General features: G+C 35.8%; 2 protein-coding genes across 6 annotated transcripts in view; one reads left to right on the forward strand and one right to left on the reverse strand.

The window, feature by feature from the left end:
- The window catches only part of obsl1a (obscurin like cytoskeletal adaptor 1a), a 48539-nt gene that overhangs the window by 20120 nt on the left and 8982 nt on the right, over positions 1-19437 (reverse strand). The window contains exons 1-2 of one of the 2 annotated variants that reach the window (XM_051896817.1): positions 5715-6121; positions 1530-2717 (exon numbers count right to left, since the gene is read on the reverse strand). In XM_051896817.1, the coding sequence (XP_051752777.1) occupies positions 1530-2634 (1105 nt within the window). In that variant the 5' untranslated portion in view covers positions 2635-2717; positions 5715-6121. Of the gene's footprint in view, positions 1-1529; positions 2718-5714; positions 6122-19437 lie in introns of those variants that run through there. The other variant, XM_051896818.1, reaches the window with a different exon arrangement.
- On the forward strand, positions 8934-17607 carry cidec (cell death inducing DFFA like effector c). 4 transcript variants are annotated; one of them, XM_051896833.1, is made up of 8 exons: positions 8981-9073; positions 9687-9715; positions 10294-10370; positions 10527-10668; positions 11175-11324; positions 12396-12428; positions 14694-14884; positions 17049-17607. In XM_051896833.1, exons 3-8 carry the CDS (start codon positions 10321-10323, stop codon positions 17197-17199), a joined length of 717 nt encoding a protein of 238 aa, XP_051752793.1. In that variant the 5' UTR covers positions 8981-9073; positions 9687-9715; positions 10294-10320; the 3' UTR covers positions 17200-17607. The 4 variants fall into 4 exon arrangements, with proteins under 4 accessions (XP_051752789.1, XP_051752791.1, XP_051752793.1 ...); XM_051896832.1 differs by having other exon boundaries at positions 8988-9078; XM_051896829.1 differs by lacking the exon at positions 9687-9715 and having other exon boundaries at positions 8934-9078.

Below are 19437 nucleotides of genomic sequence, written 5' to 3' on the forward strand. Positions count from 1 at the left end.
TGACTTTATAACTAAATATAGTTACCCACAAACGTCAGACAGACATTGTTATATCACGCTGACAGAGAGTAAGAATTTAACATTACAACCAATGTTTTATTAATAGTAACCCAGCAAGCAATTTTGCATTTAAAAGATGTCTAATAGCCATCCAAACATAGCAAACATAGCAAGGCAAAATTTGGGCTGTCAGTGAAAATTTAATGCACATCTAACATAGCCCAAGAATAGACTAGTCATCAATTAGAAAGTGTCAAAAGAAATTAAACCAATTTGTAATCACTGTTGGCTTTGCTTACATGATAGAATATCAGACATCTCACAAGTTATTTTGGCAAAAATGACATGTAACCAAATTCAAGGTTATTTTGGCTAGAAGTGGGTTACTCATAGCCAGACTATAACGGGTCTATAGTTAACTGAGATGGTGAAATGACGGCTATTGCTTGCTGGGAAGAATATAAACACTAAGAAAAAAAAAAATGGTTAGAACTGGGCATATCAGCGTTATTAATATGCCTTAGTCACATATTTTAATTATGGTAGAGGCTTTTTGCAGTGTTAAATGCTATTTACACTTTCTTCTTTCATTTTTTTACAGTATTTTCTTTGCACTAAGTAGTTAAATACTATTTTCTAAGTGTAAACAGTTGTTAGATGTTATTTATACTTAGTGCAAATAGCAGCAGATACTATTTATACCTCAGTGTCTTGTAGTATATCAATAATCAGTATGCGACAATAACAACATATTCAGTGTATATGACTGTATTTATTAAAATAATAAATGAATTCTCTGTGGAGGGCTTTAGGGATAGAGAGAAGTAATCAGGGTTGCCAGGTCTGCGCAACAAAACTAGTCCGGTGGCCAATCAAAAATCAATAGCCAATCAATGTGAGGACACCACATCTATTACAGGTCAATTAAATACCAGTTAAACACTTCATTCTCACTAAGTAATACCGTTAGACACTTTTTATTCATTTTTCTTATTTAAAAAAAAAAGGCTCTTCAAGGCGGTATGCAATTAGAAAAGGGAAAAAGGTGGAGTCGAACTGGGTCGGTGGCATCAAAAGCTAACGCCACACTCTCTTATCAGACTGTTTTCTTTTGTAATTTTGGTGGTTGGGGGTCTACTGTAACATATTAAAGGGTTAGTTCAGCCCCAAATGAAATTTCTGTCATTTCTCACCCTTCCACACCCGTAAGACCTTCGTTCATCTTCGGAAGACAAAGAGGTTTGTTCTTGTGCGTTATTCAGGTTAGGTTGAGCTTTATGTTGTTTACATTCGAGTAAAAGCCCAACTTAAATCTGTCCATCATAACAAGCGATCGATTCACTTCAGAAAATTTGGACTAAACCGTTCGATTCATATGGATTAGTTTTCCGATCTCTTTATGAATTTGTGAAGTGTCAAAGTGGTAGTTATGGAAGGAAATCTGACAGCATTCTGTCATCAAAAAGATCTTCATTTGTGTTCTGAAGATGAACTAAAGTCTCAATTAGTGTAATTAAAAGTGGAGTTACCTTTAACTGACAGTTGCACAGCGCTCAGAGTGTTTCCCAGTGCGTTTGAAGCAGCACATATGTAGAGTCCCGTATCCTGCTGCTTACAGTACAGTACTTTTAGGGTGTAATATCCCTCTCTATCCTCAAAAATTAGATGTCTTCGACTCGGCACAATATTCTCTCCATTTTTCTTCCACACAATCTCTGGTTTAGGCTTTCCTGTGACATAGCAACGGAATTTGGCATGCTTGCCTTCTGTGACAGTGAACTTCTTAGCTTTCGACATATTCAGATGAGGCTCTTTTGATTGTTTGGCCCTCGAATGCTGTGGTGAGTAATGACCATTGGTGTAGCCATTTGTCATGCTTCCCTCTCTTTGTTCTGGAATGGGCTCTACCAGGAGCACTGCCCCGGTCGTCGCTTCTCCATACTTGTTGACTGCTTTGCACATGTAGACTCCTCCATCTGGTGCTCTTGTTCTGAAAATCTTCAGCTGGAACCAGCCACCATCTTGCTGGCCCACATGGTAGTGGGCACTCTCATAGATCTCATTCAACTTTTTACCATCTTTCTCCCAAACCACCTGAGGCAAAGGCTCACCAGACAGCTTGCAGGAGAAGGCAGCATCTTCTCCTCGGTCTACTCTAAGAGAAAGAGGTTTGATAAGAAAACGAGGCTTGTTGTCTTGAAATGGGTCTGCTTTCTGTACCACCCCATGCTGTTGTTGTATCATCATTTTGATTTCTTGTTCTGGTGGAATCACTTTTACTTCATTTTGTTGTGGTGGTGGCGGGAGTGGCTGTGTTTGCTGGAGCTCTTGAAGCTCTTCTTCCACTTTAAGGGTAGCAGCTGCATATGTTTCCCCAATATTGTTCTTGGCTTTGCAAATATACTGTCCAGCATCTTCCATTGTCACGCCAGAGATGTAAAGGGTGTACACCTTGCCATCTTGGGTAATACGGTAACGACCCTCAGGAAGAATAGGCTCATTTTTCCGCTCCCAAATCACATCTGGTTGGGGATCTCCACCAATCTGACATTTAAGCACAGCATCTGTTCCACATTTCACCAGAACTGGACGAGGGTATCCAAGAACACGTGGAGCACCTCCAAAAATATCCATATCTTTTACTGCCTAGTAATCACTTATTCTGTGTTATTTTCGGAATTAGGAATGGCACAAATTTCTGTGGCACATACCCAGCTCTGAAAAAAAAAAAAAAAAAAAAAGTTAATCACTCGTCATAATTTTTCTATCTGACATTTTTAACATTCTTGTCATTGTCATTAGTTATGAGCTTAAACTTGCAGCTCAGTAAATCACACTAAAGACATTTTATAGATGGTTATAATCAGACCTGAAGTTGGAAAAATTATAAAACAAATACATAAAACTTTGGCTAACAATAATAAATAATAATAATAATAATAATAATAATAAAAACAGAGAGTTTGAGGACATGTAATTAACTTTCTCAATGAGAGAATTCATTTTTTTAATGCTCTAGATTGTGTTGTAGCTTTTAGTGTTGAAAACAAATGTGCTAAAAAGTATACATACTGTACAGTTTACATTACATGGTTAGCACATGATCTATAACCACGCTAAGCACTACAATACAGTTGGCATCAGGTCCTGTCTGTAGTCTGCTTCACGTGTTGGTTAAAAATGACTGAATTTTGTTGTTGTTTGTTTATTTTCAATAAAATGAATACTATATTTTAGTTCAATAATGTTTTTTATTTAATATTTTGTATTTTTAGGGGATTTTATGGAACTAAATTATATTTATGCTGTAGTTATAATCCATTTATTGACTTTTTGAGCATAGACCTGAAAATGAAATTTCCTACTTAAACTGTCATAAATGTTGAATGCATTAGAGCACAGACTTAATTTTGGTCTCTTGTTAAAGACGACACTTGGCAAATTATTGCTGAAGTGAAAAAAAAGTTTTAAAAAGTTAACTTAAAAAAAGTTACAGAATTTTACGTTTATTGTTGTGAAAAATGCACAAAAATACTATTTTAAATTATTATATGAAATCTATATTTAAAAAAAAAAACATGTTTTAGTCTAAAAGTGCAAGAAAACCAAAGCCATTAATCTAAACAAGTTGTGTTCCAAATTTGAGCTTGATATCTCAAAAATTGAGCTTTCGGTAAGATTTTGTTTGGCCGCAGTACCAAACGTTTCCACTAGATGAAATTCGTCTCCCATTCATTTCCAAAGTGCTCATTTTTGACTGCGAGGAGTACAAGTGTGACTATTTTTTTCAGGATCATTTAAACTTTTCGAATCATGTCCATGATTTGTTTTGTGTGTGTTCACATAGCAAGTGCCAAAACCTTTACCAAGTTTCATACCATTCCAATGAAGTAAAAAATTCTAAAAAAACAAAACATACAATTTTTCGGTCAAAAATGGCTGAAGAGCACCAGAATTGCAAGAACCAGTGTACTGCATTTATCATTTTTTTCAGTTTACACAGAGACGATAATGGTATCGTTTTAAAAAACTTGAGTTTCCAGGCCCCCAAAACTGCTCACGTCTTAGACACATGCTAATGTTGTGAATAGTAATCAACTGGCAATTATTTATAATTTGTCATAGTTAGCTGATTTCATTCAGTAATTACTGATTACCTAATAAGAAACTATCTCAGTCCTAAATTTGCTATTACCAGTACTGCTGTTATTGCCTCCAAATTACTGCACTTGTACTACAGTTACATTTTGTGTAAGGGTACAATACTATGTACGTTGTGAACTTTATATGAGATAGTGAAACATTCCTTGCATAAAGGAAGTCCTCTTACAGCAGTCAAGATAACTCCAGACCCCATTCCTTACTTAAGACCAGACAGCTGGTGCTGTATATCAGGAGGAAGCTTTTAAAAATAGTCTGTCCAAATAAAGATGCTGGAGAGTTGGCCATGTGCGACACAAGACAAAGCGTGTTCAGATGAACTACTTTGACAAACACTCATAGCATCAGAATTCATCACGTTTCTATATCAGGGATCATACATCAAAATGACATCACTGTTGGCATGAATACAAACATCCTAATCCATCTAAACTAGCATACAAATTACATTTCACATTATGGCTGCTTTTCAGTGGTTTCTATCCAAATCAGTTGAGAATGTTTTCTACTGTTTAAAAGGTCATTCACACTGATGTGTTTTTAATTGTTGGTCAGTTTACACATGCACAGATGTTTAAGTTTGTTCCCCTTGTTTTAATGACTTGCACCACAGTATCCTGTGCCAAGCAAAGCATAGTTCAATTTTAGAAGAAATATTGTTACCTGTGTTTCTGTTCAAAACCAATTCAGATTGTGGACCTTGAGAATTTGTCAATCTAAGTCCATGATGACTGCCATATCAGTCAGCGCAGCATAGAAAATGACTGATTCTGCCCCTTAAAATATTATTCGGGTCATGCAAATAATAACTGGCTCATGCTTGGTCAGTTTTCCAGGAGCATCCGGTCAAGTAATATGAACTATGCCCTAATAAAAGGGATCTTTATTTGTCAGATGAGTACACATTTGTGCCAAAATAATGTTAAAGTAATTAATATACATGACCAAAGACTTCATTCACAGTTTGATCTGTAAAGTACAGCATACAGGCTGTAAATAAAAATGTGAGGTGGCTTATGCAGATATACATAAACATTAACTTATAATAATGTTAATTAATTAAACGTTAATAAATAATATATAACGTTTAATCGTTAGTTAACATACTTTCAGATTATGATGATCATGAAACTTTAATAAATATTAAGATTTGAAAATGGACCTACTAATATGTTAAGCATTATATGAAGTTTCTCAATGATGACTAACAAAAGTTATTATAAATGAAACCACATACTTTTGATTATCATATGTTCATAGTCAGGGCCGCAGTCAATCACTGTTGCCTGTAAAGATTATCTGAAAGATACTGATTTTTTTTTTTATCTTTGAAACATTTGTTTATCTTTGTCTTAAATGTCATAAATGGATGATACAGGTTGAAAAGTAATTTGTTTTAACAGTAATTTTATGAAGGATGAAAATAAACAGTCCTATACTTAAAATATTTAGTAACATATACATTTTTGAAACATAAACATGATTTAATGTACCTAGTCATTACTAGTCAAAACTCCATTGTAAAAAAGTAAACATCTCAAATGCAAACTCACGTGTCAACAGGAGAGTTAAATTAGCATTTAGGACCAGCCAAACACTAATCTTCAGGACCTCTTCTTCAGACTAAGAGGATATTGACCCTGATGTCAGCTTTTCTTCTTTTAAGAAATGACCTTTGACCCCTGTGTTTGTTATGATTTTGAAGAAAAACAAAATCACATCATTAACAGTTGCAGGAGGTCATGGAAAATATTCCACAGGACAGGAGCTTCTCTCTTCTTAATATTGACGTTAATCCACTCAGGTTGATCACTGATTGTTTCTTCTGGTGTGGTTTGTTGCTCGAGCCTCCTGATGTGTCTGTGTGTGCTTCTCATATGGGCCCTTCAGTATGACTAAGCTCATCTCTTTTTCACCACCACCAAACAATGTGTGTGTCACACAGTACTGGAGCCTGTGTCACTGGCAGCTCAGAGCCAATAAATGCTTTCACAGCTGCCACCCATCATACTAAAAACAGCACAGCTATCATCATTAAGGGAGCAGTGGGCTGCAAAGGTTAAATTTAGACTACCAAATCACTTAACCTCTTCCACTAACGCTCTTTTGGCAGGGTCTGAGTCTTTCTTAAATTATGAATACACCGAAAGATTAACTCCTTTTCTTATGTTAACATATACAAAATTCAAAGCTGGATATGGAAAAGACAAACCTCACATTTGAGTTTCTATGAAAAACTATACATGTATTTTCACCATATAGGAGAATATCAAAACAAGGGGCATTTGTTTAAAGAAATAAAAAAAAATAAATAAATAAAAAAACACTTTTCAGTCAGGCGATTTAATAAAACGAATTTGGTTAAGTTTTAAAATAAGAAGCAATAGATATGTTTAAAATGACCAAAAGTCTTAAGGCACCAGTGTGAACTGGTGGCTTTCATACTGTGATATATGCACTTCTGTGCACTAGAGGGCGCTCTAGTTCACTCTGTATGTTGTGTGGATGTAACAAAGAAGACTGAGTTCCTAGTAAACAAAAGTGAGTTAACACAGCAATCGTCTCAGTGTATCATTTAATGTTATATAAAAGAGATAAAGATGTAAGACATACATTCATGAAATGATCTTGAGATTGTTACAGTACACAGGGAAGAGGAGAGATGAGGATCTAGTGATGGGCAATTTAAAAAAAAAAACTGCTTCATGAAGCTTCAAAACCTTTACAAATCTTTTGTTTCGAATCAGTGGTTCACAGCATGTACAAACTGCCAAAGTGACGTGATTTCAGTAAATGAGTCTTCGTTACGCCATAACTGTATCAAAACATTTCACAATTTTAATGGTTCAATCTGAACCCATGAATCATGCAGATTTACTGAGATCGCACCAAGTGTCACTTTACCTGATCTCTGATCAGTTTTATACATTTTTAGACATTTTAATTAATCATTAGTATAATTAAAAGGAATAATAGATTCGACCATATCGAATTACATGATTCGATAATTGCATTTGATAGATTTTACTTTAAAGAAAACATTTACAATGGATTTGTAAAAGGCATTTTTATGCATGTTTGGCCTGAGTTTTTGTTGCATTTCCACTGTTCTGACCAGCAGGGGTCACCAGTGTGTGGCGTTTCGAACGCTTCAAAACAGTGAAACATTTTGCGAAGAAATTGGTTCAATTGATCCAAAGCTTTGAAAAGCTTAATTTCTCCCATCACTATATGAGGATCTAATTGCAAGCAGTAAATATAATACACAAACAAAGAAAGTCCAAACAGGGAAAGCCGATGACAATAATCCACATACACAAAACAATCCAACAAGGAAGACATGAATAATCCAATGAGGAAACAGGAGACGCAACAGCCTTACAAAAACGTATAACGACAACGATCAACAAAGGAAGACTGAAGGGATATATATACACAGGCAGACAAGAAGCTAATGAGGAACAGGTGTATGTAATGAGTTGTCATAGTAACAGGGCAGCTATGGAAACTAAGGCTAACAGGAACTAAACCACAGGAAATTAAACCAGAAACAGCAAGGCAATAGAATATCACAATAAGAGTCCTTGAACACAAAATACACAAGACCAGTCAGTTAAAAAATATTTTCCAGAAATCAGCCTCTAAAGGGATATGGTGATATAATTTGCGGGCATCAGGGACCCGCTATGAATATGCGGGATATTGAAATCACTTTTGAATGCACACTCACTCTTTACTTTCACTTTCAAATTCGTGATCACATGTACTCTGTGTATAAGGAGCAGTGGTACTGACCACATATTTTACAAGATATTTGTCAATGACACTCAGGATCTGATGCACACCAAATCCTCTGACATAGTCCAGTTAGTCATCTCTCCTTACTATCTTCATGTGATAAGTGACATCTGATACTGGTAACCTGAGTAGGGTTATTATTATGATTATTGCTGATCTAATATATCAAATATTAATATATCAAAATGGGTTAATGCTGGGTGAAATAAAATGAGTTATTATTGAGTAAATAATACTCAATAATAATTTAATTTGGAATGCATGCAATATCTAAATTATATATATATATATATATATATATATATATATATATATATATGATGCCCTCTACCCTATATATAGCCCTCTGATGCTGTGGTTGATAACTCATCCTCTTCACGAGCCCTGAATTAGAAACTAAATTCACCCTAAGGTGAACTCATCCACAAAGAAACGAGCGTGCTGAGGAATGGGAGGCCCGTTGGGATTCAAACACTGGAAACATTTCCACTGAGACCCTTAGATCGCCCTTAGACTCTCTGCGTTTTGTAAAAGTACCACAGCGTCCCCATGGCCATACTCACGCAATGAGAGCATGTGCCATCCACGAACACTGCCTCAGCTTGAGCACGGCCCAAACAGTGGCCACCCGAGGTAGATGATGTCGACCACATCCAGAAATACATGGTCGGAAAGGCATCTATCCCTATCATCTAATCATCTTCTTCCATGTTATTCATTCATTTTATTATTTATTTTTGGTATTTTATGTGTGCTGTATCTAAAATGGGGTGCATTTAACAGTAAGGCACAATGCCTTTTTTTCTGGCACCCTGTCTCAAATGATTGGCCTTACTAGTGGATGTGAAGTGAAGTTCTTTTGAAAACAGAACATGCAGTATATGTATCTCAATATATCTTTAATTTGTTGTGATGTGATGTGAGCTGAAACTGAGAGGCTCTTAGACATTATTGCTCAACACAGCATGACCAAACACTCTTGCTGTCATTGTGGAGCAAAGGTGAAAAAATGAGTTTTGCAATGATACTCCAAGGCAACAAAGAGACCAGACACGCAGATTTAATGTAAATCCGGAACAATACCAGAGCACAAAACGGAGCCAAAGAGCTTGCTGTAAGGTATTATGTGATTATGATTATGATTTCTTGTAAAATATTAGATATACAAGTAATACTTTTTACAATAGCTAGCGAAGTAGAGAAGCTAATAAGATCTATCGGTAACACTTTCTATGAAGACCATGTTTCTAATGATTTATAGCCATATTTATACTTATTTATAAGTAAGTATTACTATTCTATAAACATATTTATAAAGACTCATTAAGATCTATACTGCATTATAAGAACAGTTATAGATACATTTACATTATTTTTTATAATTACTTATAAGCCATGCATTTGCTTTTTCAATGTGCATGCTCATAAGCCATTATACATTGATTTATAAATGATTTATAAAAATCTAATATAAAATAGTTCCAGAGACACTTGTTTGCTGTATCAACTAGTTATTATGTCTTTAATGCCTAAAGTTTGCATTAGAGGTGATGAATGGTAATTTTGATTTGTTAAAATATATATCTCTTCAGCCATTTGCATGGTATTGCTTATAGCAGTTTGGAATTATACTTTAAAAATATTGTTGCAGTGTTTTGCCTGTATGTAACATTAAAAAAGATACTTTTTTCAACTGTTTGTATTAATGATTTATTTTTTTATTACAGGAATTGTTGTTCATTAGTTACATTTACAAGTAAGCAGCTTAAAATGTAAAATGAGCACATATTCGTGATTTCTTAACATTTGATTTATGTTTTCACTTTACTTAAAGCCAACAATGATGCATTTATAGAGATTAGTAACTATTATTACTCACAATAAGTATTTATAAGAACACAACACGGCTATTAATAATATATTCACTAATTTGACAGAAATAAATCTGAATAAAAAGTCATTGTAACTATAATATAATAACATTATAGCAATGCAAGCTGCATCTTTATAAATACATTCATGGAACCATATGACGGATTAATTAATACTTATAAATCAGTGTATAATGAATTATGAACATGTATTGAAAAGGAAAATGCATGACTTATAAGTAATTATAAAAATAATATAAATGTAACAATAACTGTTCTTATAATGTGGTATAGGTCTTACTAAGTCTTTATAAGTACAGTAATACTTGCTTATAAATAAGTATAAATGGAGCTATAATTCAATATAAGCATGGTCTTCACAGAAAGTGTTACCATACAAGCATGTATTTATTGTATGTATTTCACTGGTATTTATTTACTTATGTTTGCTGTATTTTTGAAGGTTACTGGAGCTATACAGTTGATTCCAATGGACAATGCCAAGAAATCTTTTGATGTGTTTTCAACCTCCCTGTCAAAGTAACTGTGTTTGCATTATGATTGTCATTGTATATGCCGTTTTTGTTCTATCAATCCATAATTAGAATAAGCTTCTTTATATTTGCTCTTGTAAAATTGGGAGCCAAGATTTCAAGCATGAGATTTTTGTGCCTAAGTGTGTGTCACTGTCAACAGATGCATATCAGCCTGTGGTTCTATGACTCAGCAGCTCTTACCACGTTGGACTCCGCAGGCCAGACCCTTCCGGGTCACCGACTCTGATCGCTCGATTAAGAAAGGCATCATGGCAGGTGACCTAAGAGACCTACGGAACAAGGTGAGGACAGGAATGAAAAGGATCGGAGAAGCAAAAAGAATCAGAAAGAACTATTTATGTTCCTTTATGAAACCTTTATCTTTGAATAAAGATCTTAAAGACATATGAGAAAAGTATGCTTGCCTATTTTGTTTGCATGATCTGGTTTGCAGTATGACAAGACAACATTTACGTCAGGATAAACATTGAGTCTTATTTAGTTTATTCATATTAATCTTGATTAAAACAGATTTGCTGTATGTCTTGATTCTGAGACCCCTACATCTTTGCTACCTCTCAAGCACAAAGCTATTTTAAAGCTTTTTTTTTTTTTTTTTTTGCCTTATCCTTAATCATTTTACAGTATTGTTAGCTGCCTCAGTCTTTGAAAACCACAAAGTGAATGAGTATATGTGATCATTCAAATGTTGGATACGTGGTTAGTGCACCGCTACAACGGAAGCACTGCTTGAAATTCCATCACAGTTGCTCCAAAGCTCTTTCAATGTATGATTTTTCCCTTCTAGGTGATGGACGTTTTTCACATTAATTGTGTCAGTGCTGTGGTGTTGGATGAGGATGGAACTGGAGTGGATACAGAGGAGTTTTTTCAGACCTTAAAGGACAACACTGTCCTCATGGTCTTAGGGAAAGGACAGAAGTGGGCCCCACAGCAGGTCAGTGTTTTAAACTGAGGTTCTGGATTAACACCACAAAGACATATTTGTTGATATTGACTGTAATATTTTAAATGAAAGGGATAGTTCACCCAAAAATGAAAATTCTGTCATTTATTACTCACGCTCATGTAAGATTAACGAAGGTCTTACGGGTGTGGAACGGCACGAGGGTGAGATTATTTGAGATAAGATGTGTGTCAATTTGACAATCATTGTTGGAGAAGTCACAGTTCAGGACTGTGCTCCAAATCTTCTGACACTGCCAGAATTTTGTTGGAGGAAAAATTTTGATTGCAACGGTCATTAATTGACTTCTTTTTCAAGACAAGCCATGATCAAAATCAACGCTAGAGATTTCTTTGTTAGCCACCACTTCAGTCCTGCGTGTAATGCAGCTCACAGTCACTGAACGTGTATGGGTTGATGATGTAAAACTCTGGACAAGTTTTCATGTACACGTCCGTTTTTAATGTGTCTTGACCGTCGTACAATCTGACATTAATGACAGCTGATGTCCCACAGTGTGACATGAGGATCATGTTCATACAGTCTGACAAGCAACAATCGTAAAGGGCTATTATAAATCGCACAGTGTGCACCTGGCTCAAAAGGATAGTTCACCCAAAAATGAAAATTCAGTCATCATTTACTACCCATTATGTTGTTCCAAACCTATATAAATTTGTAGTCCAAACCTTTATCAAGAATGTAGTCGTTTATACCTCAAATTTGCTATTTACAAATAAATATAGTCCCTGTGTGCTCCAGGCCGTTGGCAGCCGCTCAGTGCTCATGTACCCGCCGAGAACAGCTTTATCTTGGCCAGTTCTTCTGGAATTTGCTGTTTATGTATAGTGGTCAAACATGAGGTATAATTCATTTGGAGTAAATCAAATGGGCAATATTTGGTCTTATTAATCTATTATTGTTCCAGAGCAAACTGATTTGTTTAAAGGCAAAGATTTTTGATTGATTATCTGAAGTGTGAACCTGTGTACAAGTGAAAGTAGTGACCACAGCATAGGTATCAAACACACATAAAGGTCACATTCTTGTTTTCTTTTTCAGAGACACCTTCCGGGTCAGATGAAAGTACAAAGGGTAAGTGTGAAGACTGGAGTAGAAGGGACACCTTCTCAAAGCATGTCTTAAGTCATGTCATGTTTTTATTATCACTGCGAGGAAGTACAATGAAGAAACATTTAACACATAGGCTCTGCTCCAAACTAATAGTTAGATGCCTTGTCCCTTTCTGTCTTCTAAGAAACCTCTTTAAAGGTCACGGTATGTCAGTACCTTACAAGTGATCAATATGGAATGCTCCATATAGGGAGCACCTCAGTCATGTGATTATTCTATGTTTCTAGGCAACCAGTGCATGCTCTCCATTATCAGATTAGGGGCTTTCACACCGAATAGCTCTAAGAACTCAGTTATAGGAAATAGACACTAGTAGTAGTTCCCTGAGAACTAATTTCTTCCCCAGGCCATGTTCCTGGTTGTATTCACACCGGGAATAGGAACTCTGAAGCAGCCGACAGCGTCGTCTTTAAGTGTGGCATTTACAATGCTGTTATCGCTGTTTTCCATGTTCGTGAAGTAAATAAGTTTACACGGCTGCGTTTGTCCAATCAACGTACACTTACGTCACTGATAGTTCCTATAGTGCTGGTTTAGACCCTACTCTGAAGTAGGAGCTAATTTAGTCCCCCCAAAAGGAGATCCTAGAACTAAAATCGTTCCTAGTTCCTGTGGTGTGAACATGGCAAAATCCAGGTACTTCCGCAGTGGTTCTAGGGACTATGAAAAGGTTCCTCTGGTGCGAAAGCCCCTATTAAGAGACTCTGCTTTCATGTTGAATTTCAGAGAAGATATGGATTAAACTGTTTATGCTATTTTGGGAATTATTTTTGTGATTCTACACCAGATCAGAAAATGAAAATCATATGAAAAGCATGCATAAGGTCTATCAGCAGCTTATCATGTTGCTCAGGAGCTAATGACCATCCTCCATCCCCAGCTCCTCCTTTTGTCCAGTCAGGTCTTGGCCTTCTGGTTCCCCTTCAAATCAGACTAATTCTTAAATTACGTTGTACATTAAATTATTGAACTTTAATGATATCTCCGCGTCCGAGTTTTTGTCATCAGGAGGGTTTGCGGATGTCCACACACCTATAGACAGCATTCAAATGAATTGTGTTATTATCATTAAGAGAAAAATATACCGTTCCCTCAACATAGGATCTTGAGGCCACAACTTCAAATAGTACGGCCACGACATAAGGATGTCGTTACATCGACAAATCGTTCTTGTGGCCACGACATGTTGTCCGTTCCCATAAATTAATATCTTGTGGCCTCTACATATTATCACATTCCCACAAGTTAATATGTCATGGCCACGACATAACTAAGTGAACCGAACATGTCCCCCTCCCGGTCACCATAGGAATCACCTACCCAATAAAGGGTGCATTCGATGGTTCCTTATAATTTGACCAAAATGAGGTTTCTTAGGAGGCAGCATATTGAAGATACCTACTTTTTAAAACAACAACAAATCCGGTACTCACCTAAAACACAGGTTTATGATGTGCATAGGTAATAGATTACACTAACATTTGACTACTTTTGGGCTGCCAGTTGACTCTTGCATTGACAATACAAGATCTTGACCAAAAATTGATGCACCTGATATTTCCATCAAGAGGTGAATCAATTTTTGGCCAAGATTTTTCTACTGACAATGCAAGAGTCAAGCACTCTGTAAAGTCTACTCCAGCACATCCCAAAGACTACTGATGAATTTAAAGTCGGGTGCCAATTCCTTTATGAAAATGATTATTCATGCTCCCTCCCAACCATTCTTTCACAATTTGAGCCAGATGAATCTTGACATTGTTGTCCTGGAATATGGCCATGTTTGTTTAAGAAATGAAAAACTACACACACCATCAATTAGTGTTAGAAGAACTGTTGCCAAACATATAATCACTGCAATAATGTTCCAATCATAGACTTTTAAGCATTTGCCTATTTAAATCCAGACAGCGACTTTTTTTTTTTTTTTTTTTTGGCCGGGCATTGTATTTTTGTATTACCATTGTAAAGTGTTGTTAAGCTCTGGAAAGGCACTATATAAATTAAACATTTATTATTATTAAAAGAAATAAGTAACTGCCATTGGAGAATATAACAGGAAATTACACTTTTGATTGAATTCTTCATTATTGTTTCATGTTCTTCCTGCACACATCCCCCCTTTCCCCATCTGTCCTTCTTTCAAAAGTTTGAGTTTCTGGCTGAAATACCTGATACCACATTTAAGTGAAATCTTGTTTTTGTCTCCTTATTATTACTACACAGAGACATATGACCAAGAGTGATCCTGGATGCGGCTGGAAACAGCCAAGGAAGGATGTAGCCAAAGTGACATTTGATCTTTACAAAAACCATCCACAGGATTTTATTGGCTGCTTAAATATACAGGCAACCTTATATGGAATGTACTCTGTTTCATATGATTTGCAGTGCTATAAGGCAAAAAGGATGCTAAGGTAAGTTTGTGTGTGCACGCGGTTCCATGTGTGTCATTAGAAGCTCTGTAGTTTGAGATAGGTAGAGAAAGAAATAATGTAACAATTTAACAATTAAAGTATGTATGTCAACACAGGCCATTTTTTTTTATTTCTTTTTGTCTTGTTTTCTCAAAATCACAGGAAAAATAAGTTATCAAGACAAGTCTAATTTTCTTACGATATTAACAACAAAAAAGCTTTCTTGAGATCAATAAATATTATATTCATGACTGCGACATAGTGGTTAAAACTGCCAAAGATGGCACACAAACTTGGGCGATTTAATTAAATGTAACTTAAAACAAATTTAACCAAACTAAGTGAATAATTTATAAACTTCATTTTTTTATGATTACAACCTTTATTTTCTGTCTGCTTTCTTCAAACTGGAAGGAATAAGATGTAGCGGCTAGACCGATCAATGAATAATCCAACAGACCCCTCATCCAACAACAAAACTGTGCCAGGGTGTTTGTGAACAACCCCCAAAAGGCAGAACAGGCCTCTGGTTACCATGGCAACAAAGACAGACCAGCAAGATAAGACGGTTTTAAGACCAAAAAGGAATTTAGGGAGAGTTCACTCTCAGTCGCATTCCCTATTGAAACAGTCTTGTAAGGCCCATAAAAAGGACTTCTTTCCATTAATTCATAGACAAACCTTTCTATGAATGAACATGCATATCCCCAAGACATTGAATGTATTATTACTGTTTTTTATATTGTTTTTTGCATTGTATACAGTTTTAATCCTTGAATGATCTACCCGACTAAATTCTGACTGGAATTAGATGCAGAGACAGTTGAGACAGATGTTATTAATAGTTCTCCAAACTGAGATGTGGAAATAATGGAGGAATTTGTATTCAGCTCGTATAGTCTCTCCCAAGTAGCCAAACTGTTCACGTGTGGAGAGGCTGTGTGAGCAGCGATATGCTTGAACTCCCCAGTTGAAGAGCTTGTTGTGAGCTGTCTCTCCTCTGGTGCTGCATCCTCTTTGAAGGCTCCCGCCTTGCCAAAGGAGTGAGTGCATTCAGCTGGCGAGGCATAGCTCTGCTCTTTGGGATGAGGCCTGTCCTGCTAGGGAGGGAGGTAAGGCTGTTCTAGCTGGGATTTCCCTTGTTATGGAGCATAGAAGCTTGGGGATTTTTCCCTAGAGCCTGGGAATATTGGCTTATGGAGTATGGCCACTATATAGCTTTTTGCAAGTCACATAGGATGCACCTCTTGGACTTGATGAACTCCAGTTGAATTTCATAGAGTCATTTGGTGCCATGCCCGCTATGTTTGTGCATATTCACAGCTTAGTAGGGCAGGCATTCCTTCAGCATGGTGTAGTTGGTATTACCACTTCAACACCAAGACTCATTGTCAAAGTTCCACTTCGAAAGGGAACGTCTCAGGTTGCGAATGCAACCCAGTTCCCTGAGAAGTCAGGGAGGAACAAGACGCTGTGTCTCATTGCCATGCTTCTGGCTTGCCTGCACATCTCCTTCAAGAGAGTTGATGATGTGTAACTCAGGCTCCCTTTTATACTCCGCATGTGACGTCATGGACTGCCATCTGCCAATTATTATTGGCTTTTGTTTACACGTGCTTCGGACGCCGGTCTTGCTGATGGCATTCACCATAGCATCAACACCAAGACGCAGCGTCTCATTCACCTTCTCAGGGAACCATGTTGCATATGCAACCCGAGATGATTTGTCAGTAACCAGGCTTTATGTGCCACTGTAGAGATTTATACAGTACCTACTCGTTCGGCTGCTTTACATATAAAATATTGTCTTTTGGTGCAACAGATAGAAATAAAGTAAAATATATATATTTTTTAAATGATGTGTATTCTTAGATAAACATAATATATTCTATATTTATTTATAATTTAAATGTGACTATTTCACTTCTTGTTATTTCAAAATGCTGAGAAAACAAGACAAATAATTAATGGCTTCTGAAATTTTCTATATGACAAAAATTATTATTGAAGTGCAGTCAATAATAAATGATTTAAACAATAGATTAGTATCTTTTTAAAAGAAATTATCTTTTAAAAAGGTCATTTACATTAATGTATAAAGAGCTAAGAAAGTAAACACGAAAGGCTCATGTTTAACTCTTCTTGTTTTTTTCTCTGTTAAAAGGGAAGCCCTAAGATGGACTCTGTTCAGTATGCAGACCACTGGTCATCTTTTAGTGGGTACTTCATGTTATATTCAGCATCTTATCGATGAGGATGAGAAAATGGACGCACTGGTAACGCCTGCATGTGTCATGAAGCAGTTACAACATTAAATGATGGTGGCCTGTTTCACAGCTCGGGCAAATTAAAAAGAGTGCACTACTTGTATATTTATATCTTACTATTGTTTCTAAAAGCATATTTGTGAATTATTTACTTCTGTGTAAACAGTAACACATACAGTTAAACTATGCATACAATTTTATACTTTACTAATAAATACTCTATTTCTATAAGTTCTTGATTAAACATGATTGATATACTCAAATTAGTTAACACGTATAGTATAAATAAACATGTTTAATGTTATCTCGTTAATATAATTTGACTGTAAATTGTAACTTCCATCCTCACAAAATGGTAAATACAACTTTTACACATACTCTATTTTGTTTACTTTCCTTAAAAAATGAATAAATGTAACAATGTAACTAAACTACAATAAATGAATAAATAAATAATTGATTAGTTGTTTATGTTTTAGTCAGTTGACAGCCCAATTAAAATGGTTTTATAATTTTTTTTATTGTTAATGTTTGTCTAAAATGTGTATTTAAGAGAGTATTACAGGGGTAAATGCATTTACTATTATTCACTATACTATTCCACTACACAGTCACAGAGTCATTTTTTTTTTCAACCTACAGTCAACTCCAGAAGTATTGGCACCCTTGTTTAATATGAGCAAGTGGGGCTTTGTTTTTCTCTAGTTCACATTGGCCGCAATTATTGGCACCCAATTATTGCATCCTCCTTTTCCCAAGATAACAGCTCTGAGTCTTCTTCTATAATGCCTGATGAGTTTGGAGAATGCCTGACAAGAGCCAGAGACCATTCCTTCATACAGAATCTCCAGGGGCCTCATTTATAAAGCGTGCGTATGCACAGATTTGATCTTAGAGTGTGCGTACACTTAAATCATATTTATCATCATATTTATAAAAAATCATCATATTTATAAATCATATTTATAAAAATGGTCTTTGACGTGGACGTTTGCTTAGCGCCACGTCAGGGTCTGAGCAGACGTACACACTTTTCCTTTTCAGTGTATGTATTCAAGTTACGAAGAAAGTGTAAACTGGTGCCGAGTCAGTTACACTTTTTCAGTAAGTTGAATAGGGAAGGCGTAGGATGTAGCGTAAGATTTTTGAACTGCAAGAGTTTTATTCTTTCTTCGTACGTTAAATACGGAAGGCTGTCTAGTAGAAGCTAGATATTTTACTTCATAACTTGTTAAATATGGATTTATTTATTTTTTTACACAAATGCATCGTTTTGCTTCAGAAAGCTTTTAATAACCCCCCGGAGCCGTGTGGAGTACATTTATGATGGATGGATATGGATGGAGACTTTCTTCAGCTCATACCCCTGTTTACTGCCATTATAAAGCTTGGTATCACACAAGGTTGCAGCAGGATCTAAGTGCAGCAGTATAAGATTTATTTATAATAACTTTAAATAAAACACTCTTCACTTGACATTTGATATTCAGCAATGTTTTGATCTGCCTGCATTGACACCATTGTATGCGAACTGAACTGAGCTGGATGATGACATCACTGTTTACTCCAGTGCTGATATAGATAAATTAAATCAATCTATACTGAATTTACTTAAGATGGATAATGACACCATTTTCTTTAAGAGCTGCTGTGCAGCCAAAATTATATACCAGTTATCACTGTAAAGCTGCTTTGACACAGTCTGCAATGTTAAAAGCACTATATAAATAAAGGTGACTTGACTTGGCTAAGAAACAGAAACAGAACAACCAGGTATACGCAACAGAGAATTGACAAAGAACAGACTGAAACACAAGGCTTAAATAGACAGAGGACACACCTGAACTCAAACACTAATCAAATCAGAAACCATGGAAACAAACAGGCAAATGACAGAACTAATTAACAGAACAAGAAAACCAGCTTGGAAGTCAAACAATGAACAGAAACACATTCAGAACAATCTCAAAACCTGAACAATCAAATGTGTCAGGATATTCATTAATATAACTCTGATTGTGTTCATCAGAAAGAAGAAAGTCATATACACCTAGGCTTGAGGGTGAGTAAAGCTTGGGCTAATTTTCATTTGAAAGTGAACTAATCCCTTAAGAATAATCTGAAGCTTTGACTTAAGCGTCAAAAATTTCTTAGTAAAAAATAGGACTTTTCTAAGAGCAGGAGACTTTCATAAAGAAGCTAAAAGCAACTTTTAGTAAAGTGTAAGACTGATTTTTAAGTGCTGACTTGACTTGTTTAAGTGTTGTTAACTAAGGACTACATGTC

This window comes from Ctenopharyngodon idella, chromosome 6 (genome assembly GCF_019924925.1).
Source record: "Ctenopharyngodon idella isolate HZGC_01 chromosome 6, HZGC01, whole genome shotgun sequence".
Lineage (NCBI taxonomy): Eukaryota > Metazoa > Chordata > Actinopteri > Cypriniformes > Xenocyprididae > Ctenopharyngodon > Ctenopharyngodon idella.